General features: G+C 48.7%; 1 protein-coding gene across 7 annotated transcripts in view; it reads left to right on the plus strand.

Moving 5' to 3' along the window:
- The window catches only part of DYSF (dysferlin), a 201,252-nt gene that overhangs the window by 88,071 nt on the left and 93,243 nt on the right, over nucleotides 1-19,938 (plus strand). For all 7 annotated transcript variants that reach the window (XM_081206891.1, XM_081206893.1, XM_081206895.1 and 4 more), the window contains 3 exons: nucleotides 9,376-9,469; nucleotides 10,739-10,816; nucleotides 17,939-18,120. In XM_081206891.1, coding sequence (XP_081063017.1) covers nucleotides 9,376-9,469; nucleotides 10,739-10,816; nucleotides 17,939-18,120 — 354 coding nt within the window. The remainder of the gene's footprint in view (nucleotides 1-9,375; nucleotides 9,470-10,738; nucleotides 10,817-17,938; nucleotides 18,121-19,938) is intronic.

The following is a 19,938-nucleotide window of genomic DNA, read 5'->3' on the forward strand; positions in this document are numbered from 1 at the left end:
AGCACTGACCTGTGCCTTGAAAATGTGGCACAAAGGGATGAGCCCAGACTCGTCTTTTCTCTAAACTAAAAGCTCCCCAACACTGCAATCTTCTCTCACAGGGTAGCAGACCCTCCAAAGGTCCCTGTTTTCCAGGGACACCCCTGATTTAGAGAAGCTGTCTCGGTTTCTGCTTTGATGTCCCACTTTTCCTTAAAGGTAAAGCGACCCCTTGACCGTTAGGTCCAGTCGTGGCTGACTCTGGGGTTGCGGCGCTCATCTCGCTTTATTGGCCGAAGGAGCTGGTGTACAGCTTCTGGGTCATGTGGCCAGCATGACTAAGCCGCTTTTGGCGAACCAGAGCAGCACAAAGAAATGCCATTTACCTTCCCGCCGGAGCGGTACCTATTTATCTACTTGCACATTGATGTGCTTTCGAACTGCTAGGTTGGCAGGAGCAGGGACCGAGCAACGGGAGCTCACTCTGTTGCGGGGATTCGAACCGCCGACCTTCGGATCGGCAAGTCTTAGGCTCTGTGGTTTAACCCACAGCACCACCCGCATCCCAACTTTCCTTAGGACGTCCATATTTTCATTGGGGAAATGTTGGAGGGCATAGCGTTACCTGACCTGTCTGAAGGCAACCCTGCAGAGGGAAGTTAGTGTTTTAGTATATTTTTATATAGAGTCGTAGCTTGGAAGTTGAATGGAATCCGTTCCAGAAGTCCGTTCGACTTCCAAAACGTTTGGAAACCAAAGCACGGCTGCTGATTGGCTGCAGGAAGCTCCTGTAGCCAATTGGAAGCTGCGGAAGCCCCTTCGGGCGTTCAGGTTCCAAAAATAGTTCACAAACCTGAACATTCACTTCTGGGTTTGCGGCGTTTGGGAGCCAAAACATCCGGGTACCATGGCGTTTGGGATCCAAGGTACGACTGTAGGTTGGAAGCTGCCCAAAGTGCAATTATCATGATGGAATAGGATGTCCCTATTTTCATGGGAGAAATACTTATTTTGGCTTTGTGTTTTGAGGCTTTTCCAACTTGACAGGACCCTTTTGGAGGCAGGGTGCCCAGAAAACGGCGCCCACTATTCCAGATGGGGGGCACCGTAGATCTGAATAACAGCACCAGGACATGGGCTGCTCTCCTCTATTCACTCCAAACGTGGTGTAAAAGGTTCTGTGTACAGCTTCCACTGTGCATTTAGGAAACTGGCCGGACTCTGCGCTGTGAGTCGGGTGCTGTCGCTGCCGTGGCCTCGGGGCCCCATAAACCTTGAGCATTGGGCAGCCCGCAATCTGGGTGGCGGCATCCGTTGCATTGTGTGGGAAGCCTTTGCCGCGCCAACTAACGGCCGGGGCAACCTGTGTGCGTCTTTGTGCATGTGAGACACTCCTGGCTCTCAGCTCCCCAGCAGGAGGTGAACTTTGGAGAGGTTAGGAAATGACGGGAGGGTGGGGTGGGGTGGGGGGCCTGGAGCGCCGTCTCGTCCGGCTGCCTTTCAAGCGCCAGTTTGAGCCGGGATGTTTTACGGGGGACTTTCAAGCGCGGCAGCCCGGCTCTGGTTTCATGTTCATTAGGCTGTAAACAGGATGGGGCTGCAGCCAGGACTGCTACTGTGAGGGCAGCTGGGGGCCGAAAAACAGGCTTCTGCAGGGCTCTGGTGGGGGGCCTTTGGAGGGGATAGCCCCCCCCCCGCCTTTGCCAAACTCTCCGCCTTGGGAATCCTGGAATAGAGGCCGTGCTCTGTCTTCCAGCCTGTGTGCGTTCATATGTCCGCTGCCCCCCTGCCAACCCGGCTGCCCCCCACCCCCAATACCTCCCTCATGGCTCAAATCCTGCTCGTGGGCTTCCCAGAAGTGGCATCTGTTTGGCCACAGTGAGGACAGGACGCTGAACCCGATGGCCCACCAACCTGATCGAGCAGCTTCTCCTTACATCCTGCTGCCCCCCTTTTCTCATCCCCTGCCCCCTCCGACACCCTGGCAGACCCTCCAAGTGCCCCTGTTTTCCAGGGAGAGTTCCAGATTTACAGAAGCCGTCCTAGCTTCTGATTTGATCCCCAACCACCCCGCTTTTCCTTAGGACGTCCCTATTTTCATCGGAGGGTTATGCAACCCTTGAGCCAAGGAGATAAGTTAACTATACAGTGGTACCTCGGGTTAAGAACTTAATTCATTCCGGAGGTCTGTTCTTAACCTGAAACTGTTCTTAACCTGAAGCACCACTTTAGCTAATGGGGCCTCCCACTGTCACCGTGCGATTTCTGTTCTCATCCTGAAGCAAAGTTCTTAACCCAAGGTACTATTTCTGGGTTAGCGGAGTCTGTAACCTGAAGCGTCTCTAACCAGAAGTGTATGTAACCCGAGGTAGCACTGTACAACCTTTAGAAGATTTCTGAAGGCCTCCCTGTGCAGGGAAGTTTTTTTTTTAATGTTTAGCGTTTTATTATGTTTTTATATATGTTGGAAGCTGCCCAGAGTGGCTGGGCAAGTCAGATGGGCAGGGTATAAATAATGAAAGAATGAAATAATGATGATGATAATGATAACAACAACAACAACAACAATAATAATGGAATGAAGGTAAAGGTAAAGGGACCCCTGACCATTAGGTCCAGTCGTGGCTGGCTTTGGGGTTGTGGTGCTCATCTCGCTTTATTGGCCGAGGGAGCCAGCGTACAGCTTCCGGGTCATGTGGCCAGCAGGACTAAGCCGCTTCTGGCAAACCAGAGCAGCGCACGGAAACGCCATTTACCTTCCCGCCAGAGCGGTACCTATTTATCTACTTGCACTTGGACGTGCTTTCAAACTGCAGGGTTGGCAGGAGCAGAGACAGAACAATGGTAGCTCACCCCATTGAACTGCCGACCTTCTGATCGGCAAGCCCTAGGCTCTGTGGTTTAACCCACAGTGCCACCCGCGTCCCTAATGGAATAGAACATCCTTATTTCCAGTGGAGAAAAATTGGAGGGTATTCCCTGGTTGTTCCAGCTCTCCTTTCCCCCACCACAGGAGTTCCTTTAAAAAACCCCAGTGTTCTTTGGTTCGGCTCCTTGATGGGTGAATTAGCTTTTCCAGCCACACCCGCCATCTTAATTTCTCCAGAGTAAGAACACAACGTACAAGCTTAGAAACAGCTTACCCATCTCCTCCAGCCTCCTGTTCTCACAGGGACCAACCAGATGCCTTCATGAGGAACCCTCAAGTAGGACCCGAATGCAAGAGCAGTTCTCCCCTCCAGCGGTTTCCAGCACCTGAGATTCAGAAGCATTGGTGCCTCCAATTGTGGTGGCAGCTCATAACCTTCATGGCTAGTAGCCCATCAGTAGCCCTCTCCCCTTCCAGGAATTTGCCCAATCCTCTTTTTAACGCCATCCAAATTGGTGGTCATCACTGCCTCTAGTGGCAGGGAGTTCCATAGTTTAACTGCATGAAGAAGGGTTTCCTTTTATCTGTCCCGAATCTTTCAATTTCATGGGATGTCTGCAAGTCCTAGTGTTGAGAGAGAGGGAGAGAAAGTTTTATTTATCTGCTTTCTCTGTGCCGGCATAATTTCATAAACTTCTGTCTTCTCGCCTTTGCTCCAAACTAAAGAGTCCCAAACGCTGCAATCTTCTAGGAAATTCGCTCCACCCCCCTTGATTAATTTGATCGTCCTTTTCCAACTCTACAGCTCCATCCTTTTTGAGGCGAGGACCAAAATGGGACTCAGTTTTCCAAATGTGGCCGCACCATAGATTTGTATAAGGGCAGGGTGTTATTGGCCCCTATTATTTTCAATTCCTTTCCTAATGAACCCTGCCATGGAATTCACCTTTTTCACAGCCGCTGAACATTGGGTTAACCCAGGGGTCAGCAAACCTTTTCAGCAGGGGTCCGGTCCACTGTCCCTCAGACCTTGTGGGGGGCCGGACTATATTTTGAAAAAAATAACGAACGAATTCCTATGGCCCACAAATAACCAAGAGATGCTTTTTAATTAAAAGGACACACCCTACTCATGTAAAAACATGCTGATTCCTGGACTGTCCGCAGGCCGGATTGAGAAGGCGATTGGGCCAGATCCGGCCCCTGGGTCTTAGTTTGCCTACCCATTGGATACCCGATAACTTCTTTGTGGAGGTCCTTACGCAGCTCTTTGCAATCTGCATTCCATTTTGTTTCAATGACCGTGACCAATTTAGTGTTGCCGGCAAAATGGGTCACTTCACTGCCCGACCCTCATTTCTGTCATGGATGCTTTAGTTGAGACTCCAGCATTGCAGGGGGTTGGACTAGATGACCCTTTGGTCCCTTTTGTTGTTGTTTAGTCGTTTAGTCGTGTCCGCCTCTTTGTGACCCCCTGGACCAGAGCACGCCAGGCACTCCTGTCTTTCACTGCCTCCCGCAGTTTGGTCAAACTCATGCTGGTAGCTTTGAGAACACTGTCCCACCATCTCGTCCTCCGTCGTCCCCTTCTCCTTGTGCCCTCCATCTTCCCCAACATCAGGGTCTTTTCCAGGGAGTCTTCTCTTCTCATGAGGTGGCCAAGGTCTTGGAGCCTCAGCTTCAGGATCTGTCCTTCCAGTGAGCACTCAGGGCTGATTTCCTTCAGAATGGAGAGGTTTGATCTTCTTGCAGTCCATGGTCAAAATAAAAAAATTCCTTCCAGTAGCACCTTAAAGACCAACTAAGTTAGTTCTTGGTATGAGCTTTCGTGTGCATGCACACTTCTTCAGATACACTGAAACAGAAGTTGCCAGATCCTTCTATATAATGAGAAGGTGGGGAGGGGTATTACTCAGAAGGGTGGTGGGAATGGGAGATTGGCAGATAGCTATCTGGCAACTTCTGTTTCAGTGTATCTGAAGAAGTGTGCATGCACACGAAAGCTCATACCAAGAACTAACTTAGTTGGTCTTTAAGGTGCTACTGGAAGGAATTTTTTTATTTTGACTATGGCAGACCAACACGGCTACCTATCTGTAATTGCAGTCCATGGGACTCTCAAGAGTCTCCTCCAGCACCATAGTTCAAAAGCATCCATTCTTTGGCGATCAGCCTTCTTTATGGTCCAGCTCTTGCTTCCATACATCACTACTGGGAAAACCATAGCTTGAACTGGGGTCCCTTCCAGCCCCACAATTTGCTGCTTCCTGGTCTGAGCATGACTGCTCGCTTTCCTGAGTGTTGCCCTGCTGGGCTGCACATTATCCCCTGTGCACACAGCTCAGCAGGTGACTCAGGCCCCCATCCTGGCTCGGCGGCCAGACCTCATGGCGCGAGGCCGACTCTGGGAGGGTTGGGGCCCAGTCCTGAATTCTCAAGTGCAGTAGGTCATCCTGGATCCCCTCCAAGCTCTTCATAGCTTGGGATTAGTGGGTTCCATCCCTGTGGTTCCAAGGCTCTTTGCTGAATACTTTGCTAAATGGTTTTGCCAGATTTTATAGGTTTTGGGAGCCTTTTTTCCAAGCACTCCTGGGCTTCCAATTCAAAAGTGCATCTTGACCTTTGGGACGCAGCCAAGGGCTTCGCTTTGAGTTTGCATCTCATTCCCCATCCCGGGGGGGGGGGGGAAGCCACACAAAAAACACGCAGCCCATGTCCTTGTTCCTTAAAACCACTCTGTGCTACTGTTTGCCTGCAGGATTCCATGGGGAAATGGCAACTCTTGGCAGTTTTGGGTTCTTGCCTTTGCTTTCCTCCTGAAACGTGTCCACACATGTAAACACATGTAAATATGTGTCAGTTCTCTCACTTCCAGCATGCAGTTAGCACCAAAAATAACAGCCAGACCCTCCAATATGAAATCAATGCCCCCCTGGCTTCCTATGGGAGGAAAGGTGGGGTGGAAATATTATATATAGATACATTTCCTATTGAGGTTTCTTTTCTTTACTTTTTGTCTGTAGCAAGTCACAAGCAGTGGAGACAAGGAGGTGTGTTTTTTAAGGTCAGGGGGCTCGCAGTTGCGCCTTGGAAGGTATGGGAATCTCAAAAATAGCCTCCAGATCAAATCCTTGAGTGGATCAAGATTGGTTAAGTTGCAGGAAGCAAAGCTCAGGAAGAAACGGACCATTCTCCAAAGGGAGAGAAGGAGAAAGTTTAGTCCCCCAAGGAATGGCACTGGGATCTGTGCTTTTTAAACTACAGTGGTACCTCGGTTTATGAACTTAATCTGTTCCGGAAGTCCATTCTTAAACCAAAACCGTTCTTAAACTGAGGCGCACTTTCCCTAATGAGGCCTCCTGTCTCTGGTGCCCTTCCACTGTTTGGATTCCGTTCTTAGACCGAGGTAAAGTTCTCTAACCGGGACACTATATCCAGTTTTGCGGAGTTTGTAAACCAGACTGTTCTTAAACCGAGGTACCAATGTAGTTCATAAATGACCCAGAGTTAGGACTGAGCAATGAGGTGCTGGAGGAGACTCTTGAGAGTCCCATGGACTGCAAGAAGATCAAACCTCTCCGTTCTTAAGGAAATCAGCCCTGAGTGCTCCTCACAAGCGTAGGAGGCTCTCTGTATCCCAAACGCCCCCCTGCTTCCTTCCCCTGTTCCGATGGCAGTCCCCTGACACTGGGGAAGCCTGTTAGGGTGCCAACTAGAGCCTGAAAAGTGCATATGGGAATGGTGGGGGGAAACCAAGGTGCTTTTTCCTTCTGCCTCACCCTGTTAGTAATCCTGGGGGCTGATTCATGCATGCCCAGGTGATTCGCAGCTGAGATATCTGAATCCCCCAGTTGAGAAGCCCTGGGCTTGATGGGACAGATCACTGCCACCCGAGTTGACTGATTCTATCAGAAGTGAATCCTGGAAGAATCCGTGCCATGAATGACGTCTCAGGCTGGGTTTGGAGCTATTTGGTGCTTCACCACCTATCTCTGGGCAAAGGATGGGATCTCAGGGTGAACAACTGGGCAAAACAGAGAACATCTTGAACAACAATAGGCTAGAGCAGGTCTCGTGTGACCCAGCTTGACTCTGCTATAAAAAATCTCCAGTCAGGCTTGCTCTGAGCAAGAGAAGAACTCAGCCATGCTGTGCCACAGGGCTGTGTGTGCCTTTGGCTCAACAAGATCTTCCTCAGGGGGCAGGAAGGGCTTTAGATCAGAAAAGCCTGCGCAAGCAACCGTGGATCCCTTCAGCCAGCTCTTGAGACTTCCTTGGTTCTTCTTTCCAGAAAATAGGCGGCCAGCAAAAAGATTTGAGGGAAAGCAAGGCAAGAAGGAGAAGCATATTTTCAAGGCAGCGTTAGCAAAATCTCAGCGTCCCCCAATTATCAGGAATGGTTGGAGCTGCAAAGCCTATGTTTCCTCTGCAGGAATCTCACACTAATGTCTATTCCTGATGGGGGATTTTTTGGGTGGAAAGAGCTGGACCACCTGACATGTTCTCTAGGACCAAGCGGCCCCCCCGGAGGGGCTGGGACTTGCACAGTGGTTGCCGTTTTCCAGGCCATTGCCAAACATCTGAGACTTGAAAAGATGGAAAGTTTGGGGGGTTGAGTTAATCCAGGAAGCGGGATCATCACACAGAGCCCCTGTTTCCTGCAGCCAAATATTCCACCCTGATTGCCCCAATTAGCAGGCGATAAAAGGAGCCTTTGGGGAGCGGGAGAAGGAGACAAAGGGTACTGGGGTGGGCTGCCTTTCAAGCCGGGTTTCAAGGCACTGGCCGGACCATTAAGAGAAGTTATACTCCATTAACTTTACTGGCCGACATTCTTAGCAAAATACGTTTAACAGCTAGTTCTTTGAGCTCCGTTTATAGCAGAGCTAGCTCAAGGCTTGTCGTGTTTTATGGGCAGGGTTGGGGGTTAAGGAGAGTTCCAGCCCTCACTCTGCCCCCAACGCAACCCCTAAACCAGTCTCCCAGTATCCACAGTGACAAACTGGTCTGGGCTTATCTCAGCTCAGGGTTAACCACATTCTGCATCTCTAGGGACAGGTCTGGGATTTCCAGGTCTGCATCTGACAGCTGTTTTCCTCTCTTTTCTTCTTCTCCTGGTGCTTCCCCCAGGAGAACCCAATCTTTACCACTGAATTGTAACAAACAGAAGTCTGCGGGAAAGCCTGAATTGCCCTATAATCACAATAATCACAATAATCATAATTTATTATTTGTACCCCGCCCATCTGGCTGGGTTTCCCCAGCCACTCTGGGCGGCTCCCAACAAAATACTAAAAACATGATAAAACATCGAACATTAAAAACTTCCCTAAACTGGGCTGCCTTCAGATGTCTTCTAAAAGTTAGGCAGTTGTTTATTTCCTTGACATCTGATTGGACAGAGTTCCACAGGGCAGGCGCCATCACCGAGAAGGCCCACCAAGAAGGCCCTTCCCACAGTGAGGGAACCACCAGAAGGCCCTCAGAGCTGGACCTCAGTGTCCGGGCTGAACGATGGGGGTGGAGACGCTCCTTCAGGGATACTGGGCCTTTGAAGCTGTTTAGGGCTTTCAAGGTCAGCACCAACACTTTGAATTGTGCTCGGAAACTTACTGGGAGCCAGTGTAGGTCTTTCAGGACTGGTGTTATATGGCCTTGGCTCCCAGTCACCAGTCCAGCTGCTGCATTCTGGATTAGTTGTAGTTTCGAGGCCACCTTGAAAGTTTACTGATTCTGCAGTAAACACTGGGCAGGGGGGAAAAGCACACTTGGACATGGACTTGGAAACTGTAGACTTGAATGGATGAACTCTTGGAAGAAGGTTGCACTCTGCTCTGTTGAATGCCATTACGGGGCCAATGAGTTATTTGCCACTCATAGAATTCAAGGGTTGGCTTGAGCATCAAGGGATGTCCCCACTGAATTCTAGTGTTGTGGGAGAGGGAGAAGGAACTTTCTCTATCCATTTTCTCTGCACCAGGCGTCATTTAAAAAAACTTCTATCATGTTGCCTCAGCTCAGGAAAGAAGGAATAAAGTGTTGGGCAATTGTGATGAAGCGTTGCGCTGGAGCAACCCCGTCACATCATTGATAGCAGGTTGTGGCATGATGAGACTCTGCACATTTGTTGTACATGTTGCCACTTCATTAGATGATTGCTAGAATTAAGCAATACTTTTCCAGTTCATCCCTTCCCAGACCTAGGCTGGCACTGAAAAAAAAACAAAAAAAACCCCCAAGCACACTCTCTCTGCCCCGTCTATCCATTGGGTAGCTGGTTGCCCCAGCTATTTTGAAAGTGAGATAGCCATGTCACTGGGGATCAAAAAGCATAAAGCAGGGATGTCCTCCAGTTCTTGATGGACTACAACTCCCATTGTTCATGTGCGGTGGCTGAAGGCGGCCATCTGCTGGCTTCCTACGCCTGCAGGAAAATTAGCCATCGGGTGGAGTGGCTCTCCACCCTCTCATCACCCCGAAATCTCAAAACTGCTGCAGCTCATAATGGAACTGATTTCCTTCTTCAGGGCGGAGTGACGGACGACAAGAGTGATGATGGCAAATCGGTGTCGACCCTCAACTTTGGCGTGAACCGTCCCACAATTTCCTGCATTTTTGATTGTAAGAGCGCACGCAGTCTGCTTCTGTTGCCAAATGCATCTACCGTATTTTTTGCACCACAACACTCACTTTTTTCCTCCTAAAAAGTAAGGGGAAATGTCTGTGCGTGTTATGGAGGGAATGCCTACGGGTGGCATGCCTACGGATTTTCCTCCTCTAGAAACTACGTGCGTGTTATGGTCGGGTGTGTGTTATAGAGCGAAAAATATGGTAATTGGGCTTCTTAGAGCAAGAGGATGTTGATGGGAACTGGGAAGGGGTCTCCTTCTGCTGGACAAAAAGAGAGATGGGATCTCTCCGGGCTCAGAGAATTCCTCAAATCAATCACACAAGCACATTTTTCATGATTGTAGCAAACCAGCCCCTTAAAAAAAAATCTGGGTGTGCAATCACCAGCGAGAGAGAGAGAGAGAGAGAGAGAGAGAGAGAGAGAGAGAGAGAGAGAGAATAACCTGCAGTTCTCAGAAGATCTGACTAGGATGACACAACCCTGGCGCTCAGGGACTGTGCATGTTTTTGGCCAAACTGTGTGGGGAGATTTTGTGCCCCTTTGCTGAAACCCACACCTGCAGTATATAAACCAGGGCTCCAATTTTGGATCAGTAGTGGCATATAAAGTTGAATCCTTACAAATCCAAACTCTTCTTCTTACTGTGCCTTATGTTCACCTCCCCATGGCCTCTCCCCCTCCCCTTGGTGTCTCCCCCATGAAGCCCCCCCACCACCAGCCAGGCCCAGTTCTGGCACAGCTTCTTTGTTGAAGAAATGAGGACTTGAGTGGGGAAGCCATAGGTGGGTGGGTGGGTGTGTTTGTTGGGGTGTGTGGAAGCTTCAACAGCTCCTACCACAAGACCCCTTTTGCCCCCAAACCCCATTCCCCTCCCCCATGACTGGAGCAGTCCAAAATATCCAAAGGACACCAGTTTGCCTGAGGCGGCACTGACAAACATCTCCTCCTCCGTGGGCATCAGGAGTGCCAACTTGGCCCCATGACTGTGGGTGCCCTGCAGTGTGTATGGCCCTGGCACTGAAATTTGTGGGTGTCCGGCCCCTTCATGGGGAATTTTGTGGGTGCTTGGGCACCCAGGGCCCCAGGGAGTTGGCACCGATGATGGCATCACCCTGCCTTGGAGGTCGTGAAGTTTTGTAATTCACTTTGTGTGCTGTAACGGAATGCCATTCTAAAACTGTGCCTTGCAAGTTTGGTTTTCAAGCTCCGGCATGAATTTGGATAATTTGTTGTTTTCATTCCCCCTCTTTCCCTTGAAGATGGGAACAGGTACCACCTGCGATGTTATATCTATCAAGCGAGGGATCTGATTGCCATGGATAAGGACAGCTTTTCAGGTAAGCTGGCCTCCTAAATTGCATTGCTCCCTTGGGGTTTTACTTTATTTTATTTGTTAACTTGTTTGTATTGAAATATTTTCATGGATAACTAAGGTCCGTATATTATCTCTGTTTTCAATTCGTAGTGTCCTTTCTACAGGTCATTTACATTTCATGTGAGACGTGGCTATCATAGGCATTTTGAGGTTGGGGGGGGCTGCCATATGTCCAAGTTTTCCCGAACATAACCCGGATTTATCCATTGAAAATGTCATCCGGGTGGAATTTTCTAAAATATCTGGAGAAACCCTGGTGTATGGCAGCCCATAATGAAAGTGTTAATGTTTTGCTGAAATTTCCTAAAAAATAGCTTTAAAACTCCTTTTTTTTGGGGGGGGGAATATTTTGCAAAAAAAGCTCAAGAACCTTTGTGTCCGGATTTTCGCTTTTTGAAATATGGCAACCTTATTGTGGGGAGAGATATATGGGAGAAAGAAGGGGGACAGTGATCTTTCATTACAGTATTTCGCATTGTGTACGTGTGGGGTTTTGTGTCAGCATCATGTGGATAAGTTGTTTGTTTGTTTATTCGTTCTTGATGGTGGGGCAAAGGGATTTGGGAGCCCAGAGCATGGAAGGTTGCATTTGGTTGGTTAACAAGACTCCCCAGGGATTTTAGACGTAGGTCAAAGTGCTACCAGGCACAGCACCCTGTGTGATACTGACATTCCTTAGTGCTCAAAGGGCACTGTGGCTCCCTGCTTCCCGAAAAGTGTCAGTCTTGAGGACCTTTTGCCAAGGAAGGCAGATGAATGGACCAGTTCCCATCTGTGTAGGAATGGAAGCAGCCTGCCAAACTTCCTAGTAGCCTGTGAGCGTTTTCTTGGCCCATTTCCACATGTTGTCTGATGATGGAAGTTAAATTCCATTGTTTCAGGGCCTTACTTTTGCCTCACTCTTTTCAGGTCCAGCTCCACACTTAAAATCTCTGTGTCCAAGCGTTTTTCGTTTTTTCCCCTCCAGAGATTTCCCTGCGAAAACCTTCTCTTTAGTGCTCCATTGGAGCAAACATCAATTGGACTTTTCCATGGTTTGATGTTTGTTCCGAGTGAGCTTTAGAGAGCAGCTTTTCACAGCGAAATCTCAGAGCAAAACAAAGGGCACTCGGACATGGAGCTTTAAAGCACGGACTCTGCCTGTGGGAGGAAAGGTATTTGTGGATTAGCCCTAACTCTGCTCTGTGTGAAGAAAGGCATTTGATTCCTCTCCTTCTGGGCAATTAATGAAAAGTGTGCAGGAATGAGCTGGAAGTTTAAAGGCTGTTGGAGGTGGGTGAGGGACCGTTGTTTTCTCTAAAGGTGCCTGGATGGAAACGACATGTGGAGCTGATGTTCCAGTATTCTTAGACTGGTGAAAGTAAAGTTCTCTCAACTAATCTGTGTTTTTTTTTAAAAAAATAAATAATTAAGCCAGATCTCAGTTGGCCCGGAGAGCCACATTTTAGACATTTCAAAAAAGATAAAAGAAAAACATTGCCTGGCACTTTAACTGCTTTCTCTCTACTGCTTTTTGCATTTTTACTGTTGCTACGATAATTGCTTTTGTTTCTGATATTTTTGTTGCCCTGTGGTTCTCTTTTGTAGGCTATCTTGGAAATCTAGATTACTGTATTTTTCGCCCTATAGGACGCACCCGCCCATAGGACGCACCTAGTTTTTTTGGGGGGAAATAAAGGGAGAAAAATTCACTCCCCCCCCCGGCCCGGGGCTGGGGTGGGGGATGCCCAAGCTTCCCCTGACCCCAGCCCCCAGAACAGGCTGCTATCCGCAAGCCTAGGGAGCCTGGCGGGAAGTCCTGCCGGACTCCCCAGCCTTGCGGATATCTGTCCCCCGAGCTTATGGGGCTGGCAGCCTCCAAACCAGGTCGGGGAACAGAAGGATGGCGGTGCTGCACCTCCCCGCTGTCCCCCGAGCTTGTGGGTTGCAGGCTGCTGCCCGCAAGCCTTGCGAGCCCACGGGAACTCCAGCCAGGCTTGCAAGGCTTGCGGACACCTGCGTGAAGCATGGGGCGCCCTCCAGAGGGTGTCCCGTGCTTCGGGCTGCAGGATGCTGCCTGCAAGCCTTGCGAACCCGCAGGAACTCCCGCCGGGCTTGCAAGGCTTGCGGATAGCTTCCTGAAGCCTGGAGAGCGAGAGGGGTCAGTGCGCACTGGCCCCTCTCGCTCTCCAAGCTTCAGCGAAAGCCTGCATTCGCCCCATAGGGCGCACACACATTTCCCCTTCATTTTTGGAGGGGAAAAAGTCCGTCCTATAGGGCGAAAAATACGGTAATAAAGTGATGTTATTGTGGTTTTTTTGGTGTGTGTGTGTGTGTGTGTGTGTGTGTGTGTGTGTGTGTGTGTGTTTAAAGCAAATGGTGAGCGAATGTGTTTTGTGGCTCCCAGTGCGGGATGTTGTTCACAAGAACAAACGCCTGTTTGTAGAAAGTAATACATGGCAGGTTTCCTGGTGCTTGCTGCGTGTGGGGGAAATGTCATTCATCTGCTCCAAGATGCTGCCGTCTCCCTGCACAGAGAATATTTTGCAGATTCTCAATTGAACTGGGCAGGGACGCTTTGCAAACATTGGCGTTCGCTCAGCGGAGAGGGGAGTTCTGGGTTTTGAGGTCAGGTCAACACCTATAGGGTGAAAGGGGGGTGAGGTGGGCCGTTTGCAGCTCCCTGCCTCATGTGTGATCACTTTGGGGCTTCAGATGCTTTCAGCTGGATAAACCGGAGCCATACAAACAGGATCTTCTTCTTCTTTGGCGATCCCTCGTAGCCAAGTAAGATTGTCTTCCATAAACATGGTTTTAACAATGAGTCCGTAAGTGACTTTGGAGGCCAATTCTGGATCCACACGTCCTTCTACAGTGGGGACATAGGTTTCCAAGTGGGAGTTGATCATGGTGTGGATTTGCCAAGCGTGCCTTCCTCTTAGCACATTTCTCCCTTGCGTCCTGAATTCGAGTTTCTTCGAAGTCCACAACACCTTTGGGAAAGGCTGTTCTCCAACTGGAGCAGATTTGCCTTGAGAGAGTCTTTAAACCTCTTTTGTTGACCGCTAGCATTACGCTTTCAGTTTTTAATTACAGGTAGGTAGCCGTGTTGGTCTGCCATAGCTGAAACAAAATAAAAAAAAAATCCTTTCAGTTTTTAAGTTCGGAATAGAGTAGTTGCTTTGGAAGACGGGAATGAAGCATCTGCACAACATGACCAGTCCAACGAAGTTGATGTTGAAGAATCATTGCTTCGACACTAGTGATCTTTGCTTTTTCCAGTACAGTTACAGACACTTCAGGTTACAGACGCTTCAGGTTACAGACTCTGCTAACCCAGAAATAATACCTCGGGTTAAGAACTTTGCTTCAGGATGAGAACAGAAATCGTGCGGCGGCAGCAGGAGGCCCCATTAGCTAAAGTGGTACCTCAGGTTAAGAAAAGTTTCAGGTTAAGAACAGACCTTCAGAATGGATTAAGTTCTTAACCCGAGGTACCACTGTACACTGGCATTAGTTGGCTTCTCTTCCCAAGTGATGTGTAAAAAATTTTGGAGACACAGTTGATGGAATCTTTTGAGGAGTTGATAGCTGCTGTTTGGAGGGGTGAAGCAGTTGCAGTAGTCTCCCTCCTGGATTTGCAAAGCTAGGCTTGCCGAGAACGGCGTGGCAAACTCCCCACTCTCACCCTCACAGTGGCCTGGCTGCTCACTGCCCCCCCCCCCCGTAGCAACTTGGGCTGCATTTATACCATTGATCAATCAATCAATTGCATTGATATCCCACCTTTTTCTCTGAGGAGCTCCAGGTGGCAGTCAAAGCTCTCCCTCTCCTCATTTAATCCCCCACAACATCCCTGTAGGTTAGGGTGAGAGGCAGTGTGACTTCATGGCTGAGTGGGGATTTGAACCCAGGTCTCTGCAAAGTCCACCAGACCACCACTGGCTCTTGTTCACAGCACCTCCCAACCCCGGGAAGTGAAGTATCCCCCTCGTGGAGCTCCAATTCCCAGCACCCTAAGCAACCTACAGTTTCTTTTGGGAAAGTCCTGTGCTTCTCTAAGTGCACAGAGAGGAAGAGGAGAGGAACAATTCTCCTTTGGCGTCTCCATCTCCTCCTGAGCTGGGATGGGAAGGGGGAGATGGGCCTCAGGTCTCCCTGGTCCTCTCCTGACTCGGGAGGTTCCTGAAGGCTGCACCCCAATCAGTTTTGGGGTTTAGCACAGCCAGCTCCCTTCTGGACCTTGTTGTCTTCCTCCTCCTCGGAAAAATCTTTCCACCCCCCCCCCATTCACGGTTCTAATTTAGAAATTGTGCACAAGCACATCCGCTGGAACAAAATTTTCTGGGCCAGTTATCATCAACGGAGGGAGAGGAGGTCGCCAAACTCTTCTCGCTGGCAATTTCGCGTTTGGCCTCGCTGTGAGTTTCCACTGAAAAAGGGAGCCCTTATAGGACGCGTCGTGGGTCGGGTTTGTTTTCTCAAGCCTGAAATGTGCCCTTCTTTGTGATGATGAGCGCACAGCACGTTCCTTCTGCGCTTTCTGACTCATTGGACTGGGAAACCATCAAGTGGAAACCTGCCCCAACCCTGATCTTGAACCAAGACCAGGCTTGAACTGGGATCACCCACTTTCTCTCCACCCCGTGGGATCTCTTCTCTCGTCCGTGTCCACAATGAGCCCCTTATTTCCCCTCTCCTTTTCTTGTTTGTTGCTGGTTTATTGCCTCAGATCCAAACCAGAGTGATCTCATCCCTCCTGATTGGCCGGCCCGGGTGGGAGTCGCTTCCCTTGGGTGGATGGCAGCCAATGACAACACAGGGAGCAGACATCCACAATGTGGGATTGTGATTTACCGTCCCTCGAACAAAGCATAAAGGAGCCCTTGAAGGCGAGCCTTTTTGTGGTTATGAAAATAAAACCGCGTGTGGATACAAAGCTCAGACAAAGGGCCTTTTTAAAGGATTTAACGTTCTGTTTATCGTAGTGCATTCAACCTTCCCCAGGCTGGAAAACCCAACAAGCGTCAGCTGAGAAAGACATGCTATTCCTAGCAGGAGTTCAGCCTGTTGTAGCTGATCGTATCACAAACTGCCTGGCTCATTGGAGATGTACATTGGCTGGGATGCCAACCAAGGCAAGGAGTGGGGGAAGCCCGGCACTCCAGGCACCGTGGCACAAAACGGGCACCCGGCTGGCCTAGTGCCCTTCAGGCTGCAGGTCAAAGTGCTGGGTTTCAAATTCTCGTTTCTGGAGCCAGGCCCAGAGTGGCAAAGGAAACACCAGCCCCACAAACAAAACAAAAAAAGTGGCACATTGTGCAAGCTGGCAGTAACGGGAACTGCACTTATAAGAATCGGGAACTGGTTGTGTTTCTGCTCCCAAAGATGGCACGGGTGATGGGCTCCGTTTGGCATACGCATTGCAGAGAATAATAGACTCATAGGTGGTACCCGGACGATCCGTTGAGCTTGCATGGTGGTCTGTTTGCATTGGTTTGAGGGCACTTCATAAGATGTCAGCTCAAGCAGTTGTTCTCTGTTTTCCACCATCATTTTCCTTAGCACACAAGGTCCATTTTTTAAAGTGGATTTGTTTTGCAAGTGCCAAATCCGCTTTAACTGCACAGACTGAATTTTCCACACACTGTTGAATCACACCCACAAAATAGTCACACACAGGCTGCGCATTGCAAGTGTCCATATTTAGCCCTCGCTGGATGGTTCCAGACGCAACGTTTGGGTTTGGTCTCAAAGCTCCTTGAGAAATAGCTCATTTATTCACGCGGCATTTCTGAGGAGGGTCTCAAGGAGCCGCTCCTCAGTGGCGGTTGAAGGACTTAGGAGGGCCCTGGCAATTGTGTGCATGCATGCGCAGTTCCCAAGGAGTCTGGAACTGTGAGTGCCCACCATAAGGAGTCAAGGATGTCAAGCAAGACATCAGGACCCTGGACAGAAGACAAGGGAGCTGGAGGTTGCTCAAACGCTGGCCAGAACATCTGAAGAGCCTGCTGGATCAGGCCAGTCTAGTCCCAGATGCCCATGGGAATCCTGCAGTCAGGATTCGTGCACCAGAGCGATTCTCTCTTCCTGTGGTTTTTAGAGGCTTTGCTGTTTCCAGCTATGGAGGCAGAGCAACAGCCATCATGTCTAGTTTCCATTGATAGCCCTCTCTTCCATGACTTGGTCCAATCCTCTTTTAAAGCCATCCAAGTTGGTGGCCATCACTGTCTCCTGTGGCAGAGAGTTCCATAGTCAAACTCTACCCTGCACGAGGAAGTGATGTGTAAAGTGTGGACTGGAACCCGGGAGACCAGGGTTCGAATCCCCACTCGGTCATGGAGCTCGCTGCGAGCCCTTGGGCCAGCCACTCCCTCCCTCTCAGCCTAACCTACCTTTCAGGGTTGTTGTTCAGGGAATTAAATGAGGAAACAGGTGAAGCCATGTCAGCCACCTTTAGCTCCTTGGAGGCAAAGGTGCGATATAAATGCAACGGCGTGACCAGAATTGGACTTTTTACAGTCATACCTCGAGTTAAATGTGCTTCAGGTTGAGCATTTTCAAGTTATGCTCTGTGGCGACCCAGAAGTAGCGGAGCGCGTTACTTCCGGGTTTTGCTGCTCGTGCATGCGCAGACTCTAAAAATGACATCATGCACATGCGCAGAAGCGGCAAAACGCAACCCATGCTCGCGCAGTTGCGTCTTATGTTCTACTCAGGATACAAACGGGGCTCTGGAACGGATCCTATTCGCATCCAGAGGTACCACTGTATTCCCAACAAAGTCATGCCATGGGTTTGTATAAAGGCATTACGATAGTGGCAGTTTTGTTTTTAATTCCTTTCCTAATGATCCCTAATATGGAATTTGCCTTTTACATGGCTGCTGAACATGAGGTCGACATCTTCACCAAGCGATCCACTGTGGACCCTGAGGTCTCATTCTTGGTCACCCCCAGTTCAGACCCCCATGTGAAATTTAAGGGGTTTTTGTGTTTTGTTTTTGTAGAGCTTTCCGAGACTTGATCCTGGCTCGCGGCAGAACGTGAACCTTTTGAATCATGGACCTTGCCTTGACCCGCCTCCCTCTTCTCTTCCTTCTCAGATCCCTACGCCACCGTCTCCTTCCTACACCAGAGCCAGAAGACGGTGGTTGCGAAGAACACCTTGAACCCCACCTGGGACCAGACCCTGATCTTCCACGAGATCGAGATCCATGGAGCCCCCCAGAACGTTGCCGACTCCCCTCCCAACATCGTGGTTGAAATCTACGACCACGACACCTATGTAAGTGGGTAGGAACGTGAGAATACACCGGGGAAATGGGGCGGCTAATCTCAAGAAAGGTTTCTTCGGGATACTGAGGATTATAATTATTTGTATGCCACTTTCAAAGGAAGGCAAAAAGTGGCAATATAGTTTCATTAAAAAAAAAATATATTTATGATTTTCAATTTTATACATTTCAATAATTTTACTGTCATTTTAACATTTCGAAACTCGACTTCCTTCCCCCTCTTTCTCCAGTTCCTTAAATTTATTTTTTAATATTTTCTGCATATTCCAAATTAACTCAATCACTTATTCATCTCCTTTAAATGTATACTCTTACAAAACTGCAGGCTAATAAAAATATCTTGCCAATGTTCTTCTCTGTTTGCAGTTTGTTTGTAAATGGTTCAATAAACCATTTCCATTCTTTTATAAAAAGTTTGTCACCTTGATTTCTTATTTTTCTGATAAGTTTAGTGGCAATATAGTTAGGGACATAAGAAGTGTCCTGCTGGGTCAGGCCAAGGGTCCAGCCCCTCTGGCATCCTGTTCCCGCTGTGGCTGAACAGTTGCCCATTATGGGAAAACCTGCCATCAGGATCTGAACGCAAAAGCATCTCTCGCCTCCTGTAGTTTCCAGTAACTGCGGTTCAGAAGCATCGCTGCCTCTGATTGCGGAGGCAAAGCAGAGCTATCCTGGCTAGGAGAATCCGATGATAGGCCTTTCCTCCGTGAATTTGCCTAATCATAGAATCATAGACTCATAGAGTTGAAAGAGACCACAAGGGCCATTGAGTCCAACCCCCTGCCAAGCAGGAAACACCATCAGAGCACTCCTGACATATGGTTGTCAAGCCTCTGCTTAAAGACCTCCAAAGAAGGAGACGCCACCACACTCCTTGGCAGCAAATTCCACTGTCGAACAGCTCTTACTGTCAGGAAGTTCTTCCTAATGTTTAGGTGGAATCTTCTTTCTTGTAGTTTGGATCCATTGCTCCGTGTCCGCTTCTCTGGAGCAGCAGAAAACAACCTTTCTCCTTTTATATATTTGAACATGGCTATCATATCACCCCTTAACCTCCTCTTCTCCAGGCTAAACATGCCCAGCTCCCTTAGCTGTTCCCCATAAGGCATCGTTTCCAGGCCTTTGACCATTTTGGTTGCCCTCCTCTGGACACGTTCCTTTTTTTAAATCCTTTTTTTAAGCTATCAAAAGGCTGTTGGTGCCTTTTGTGGAAGCAAATTCCCTTGTTTAACTGTGCACTTCCTTTTTAGCATGCATATACATCCTTACTTGTTAATTTCTGTGCTGTCCTTCATCCGAGGGTCACAGGGTGGTTTACAATATAATGACACAAAATTACATAGCAATGAACAAAAGCAAACCCCCTCATCTACAAGAGAGGGGAAAATTGAAAAAAATATTATAATCTTAGAATATCTAACTGTGAAGATACATAAAATGAAAGGGTTTAACGTCAGTGAGGAGGAGGCCGATTGGGTTGAGAAAATATCGAATTATTTGGGCAGGTTTGAACAATTTGGGGCAATTAAAATGTTAAAAGTTAAATAAACCTTGTGGAGGGAGGAGTGTTAAGGTATATTGAAGTGTACATATGGTTGATTTGAATATGTTATTATTGATTATGTATACCCAATGTATCAGCTGCCTGGGGGTTTTCACTGTTTGTGTTTTGGTTGTTGGTTAAAAAATTAATTAAATAAATAAAGTATATTGCATCTACATGTCGCTTATGTAGCACATCTATGCGCTCGGTGCATGTATCCAGCTCCTGAAATGTTCCTGCACTTCTCATTGGGGCTTGTTGAGGA

This window comes from Podarcis bocagei (assembly GCF_964188305.1).
Source record: "Podarcis bocagei genome assembly, chromosome: 9".
Taxonomy (NCBI): Eukaryota; Metazoa; Chordata; class Lepidosauria; order Squamata; family Lacertidae; genus Podarcis; species Podarcis bocagei.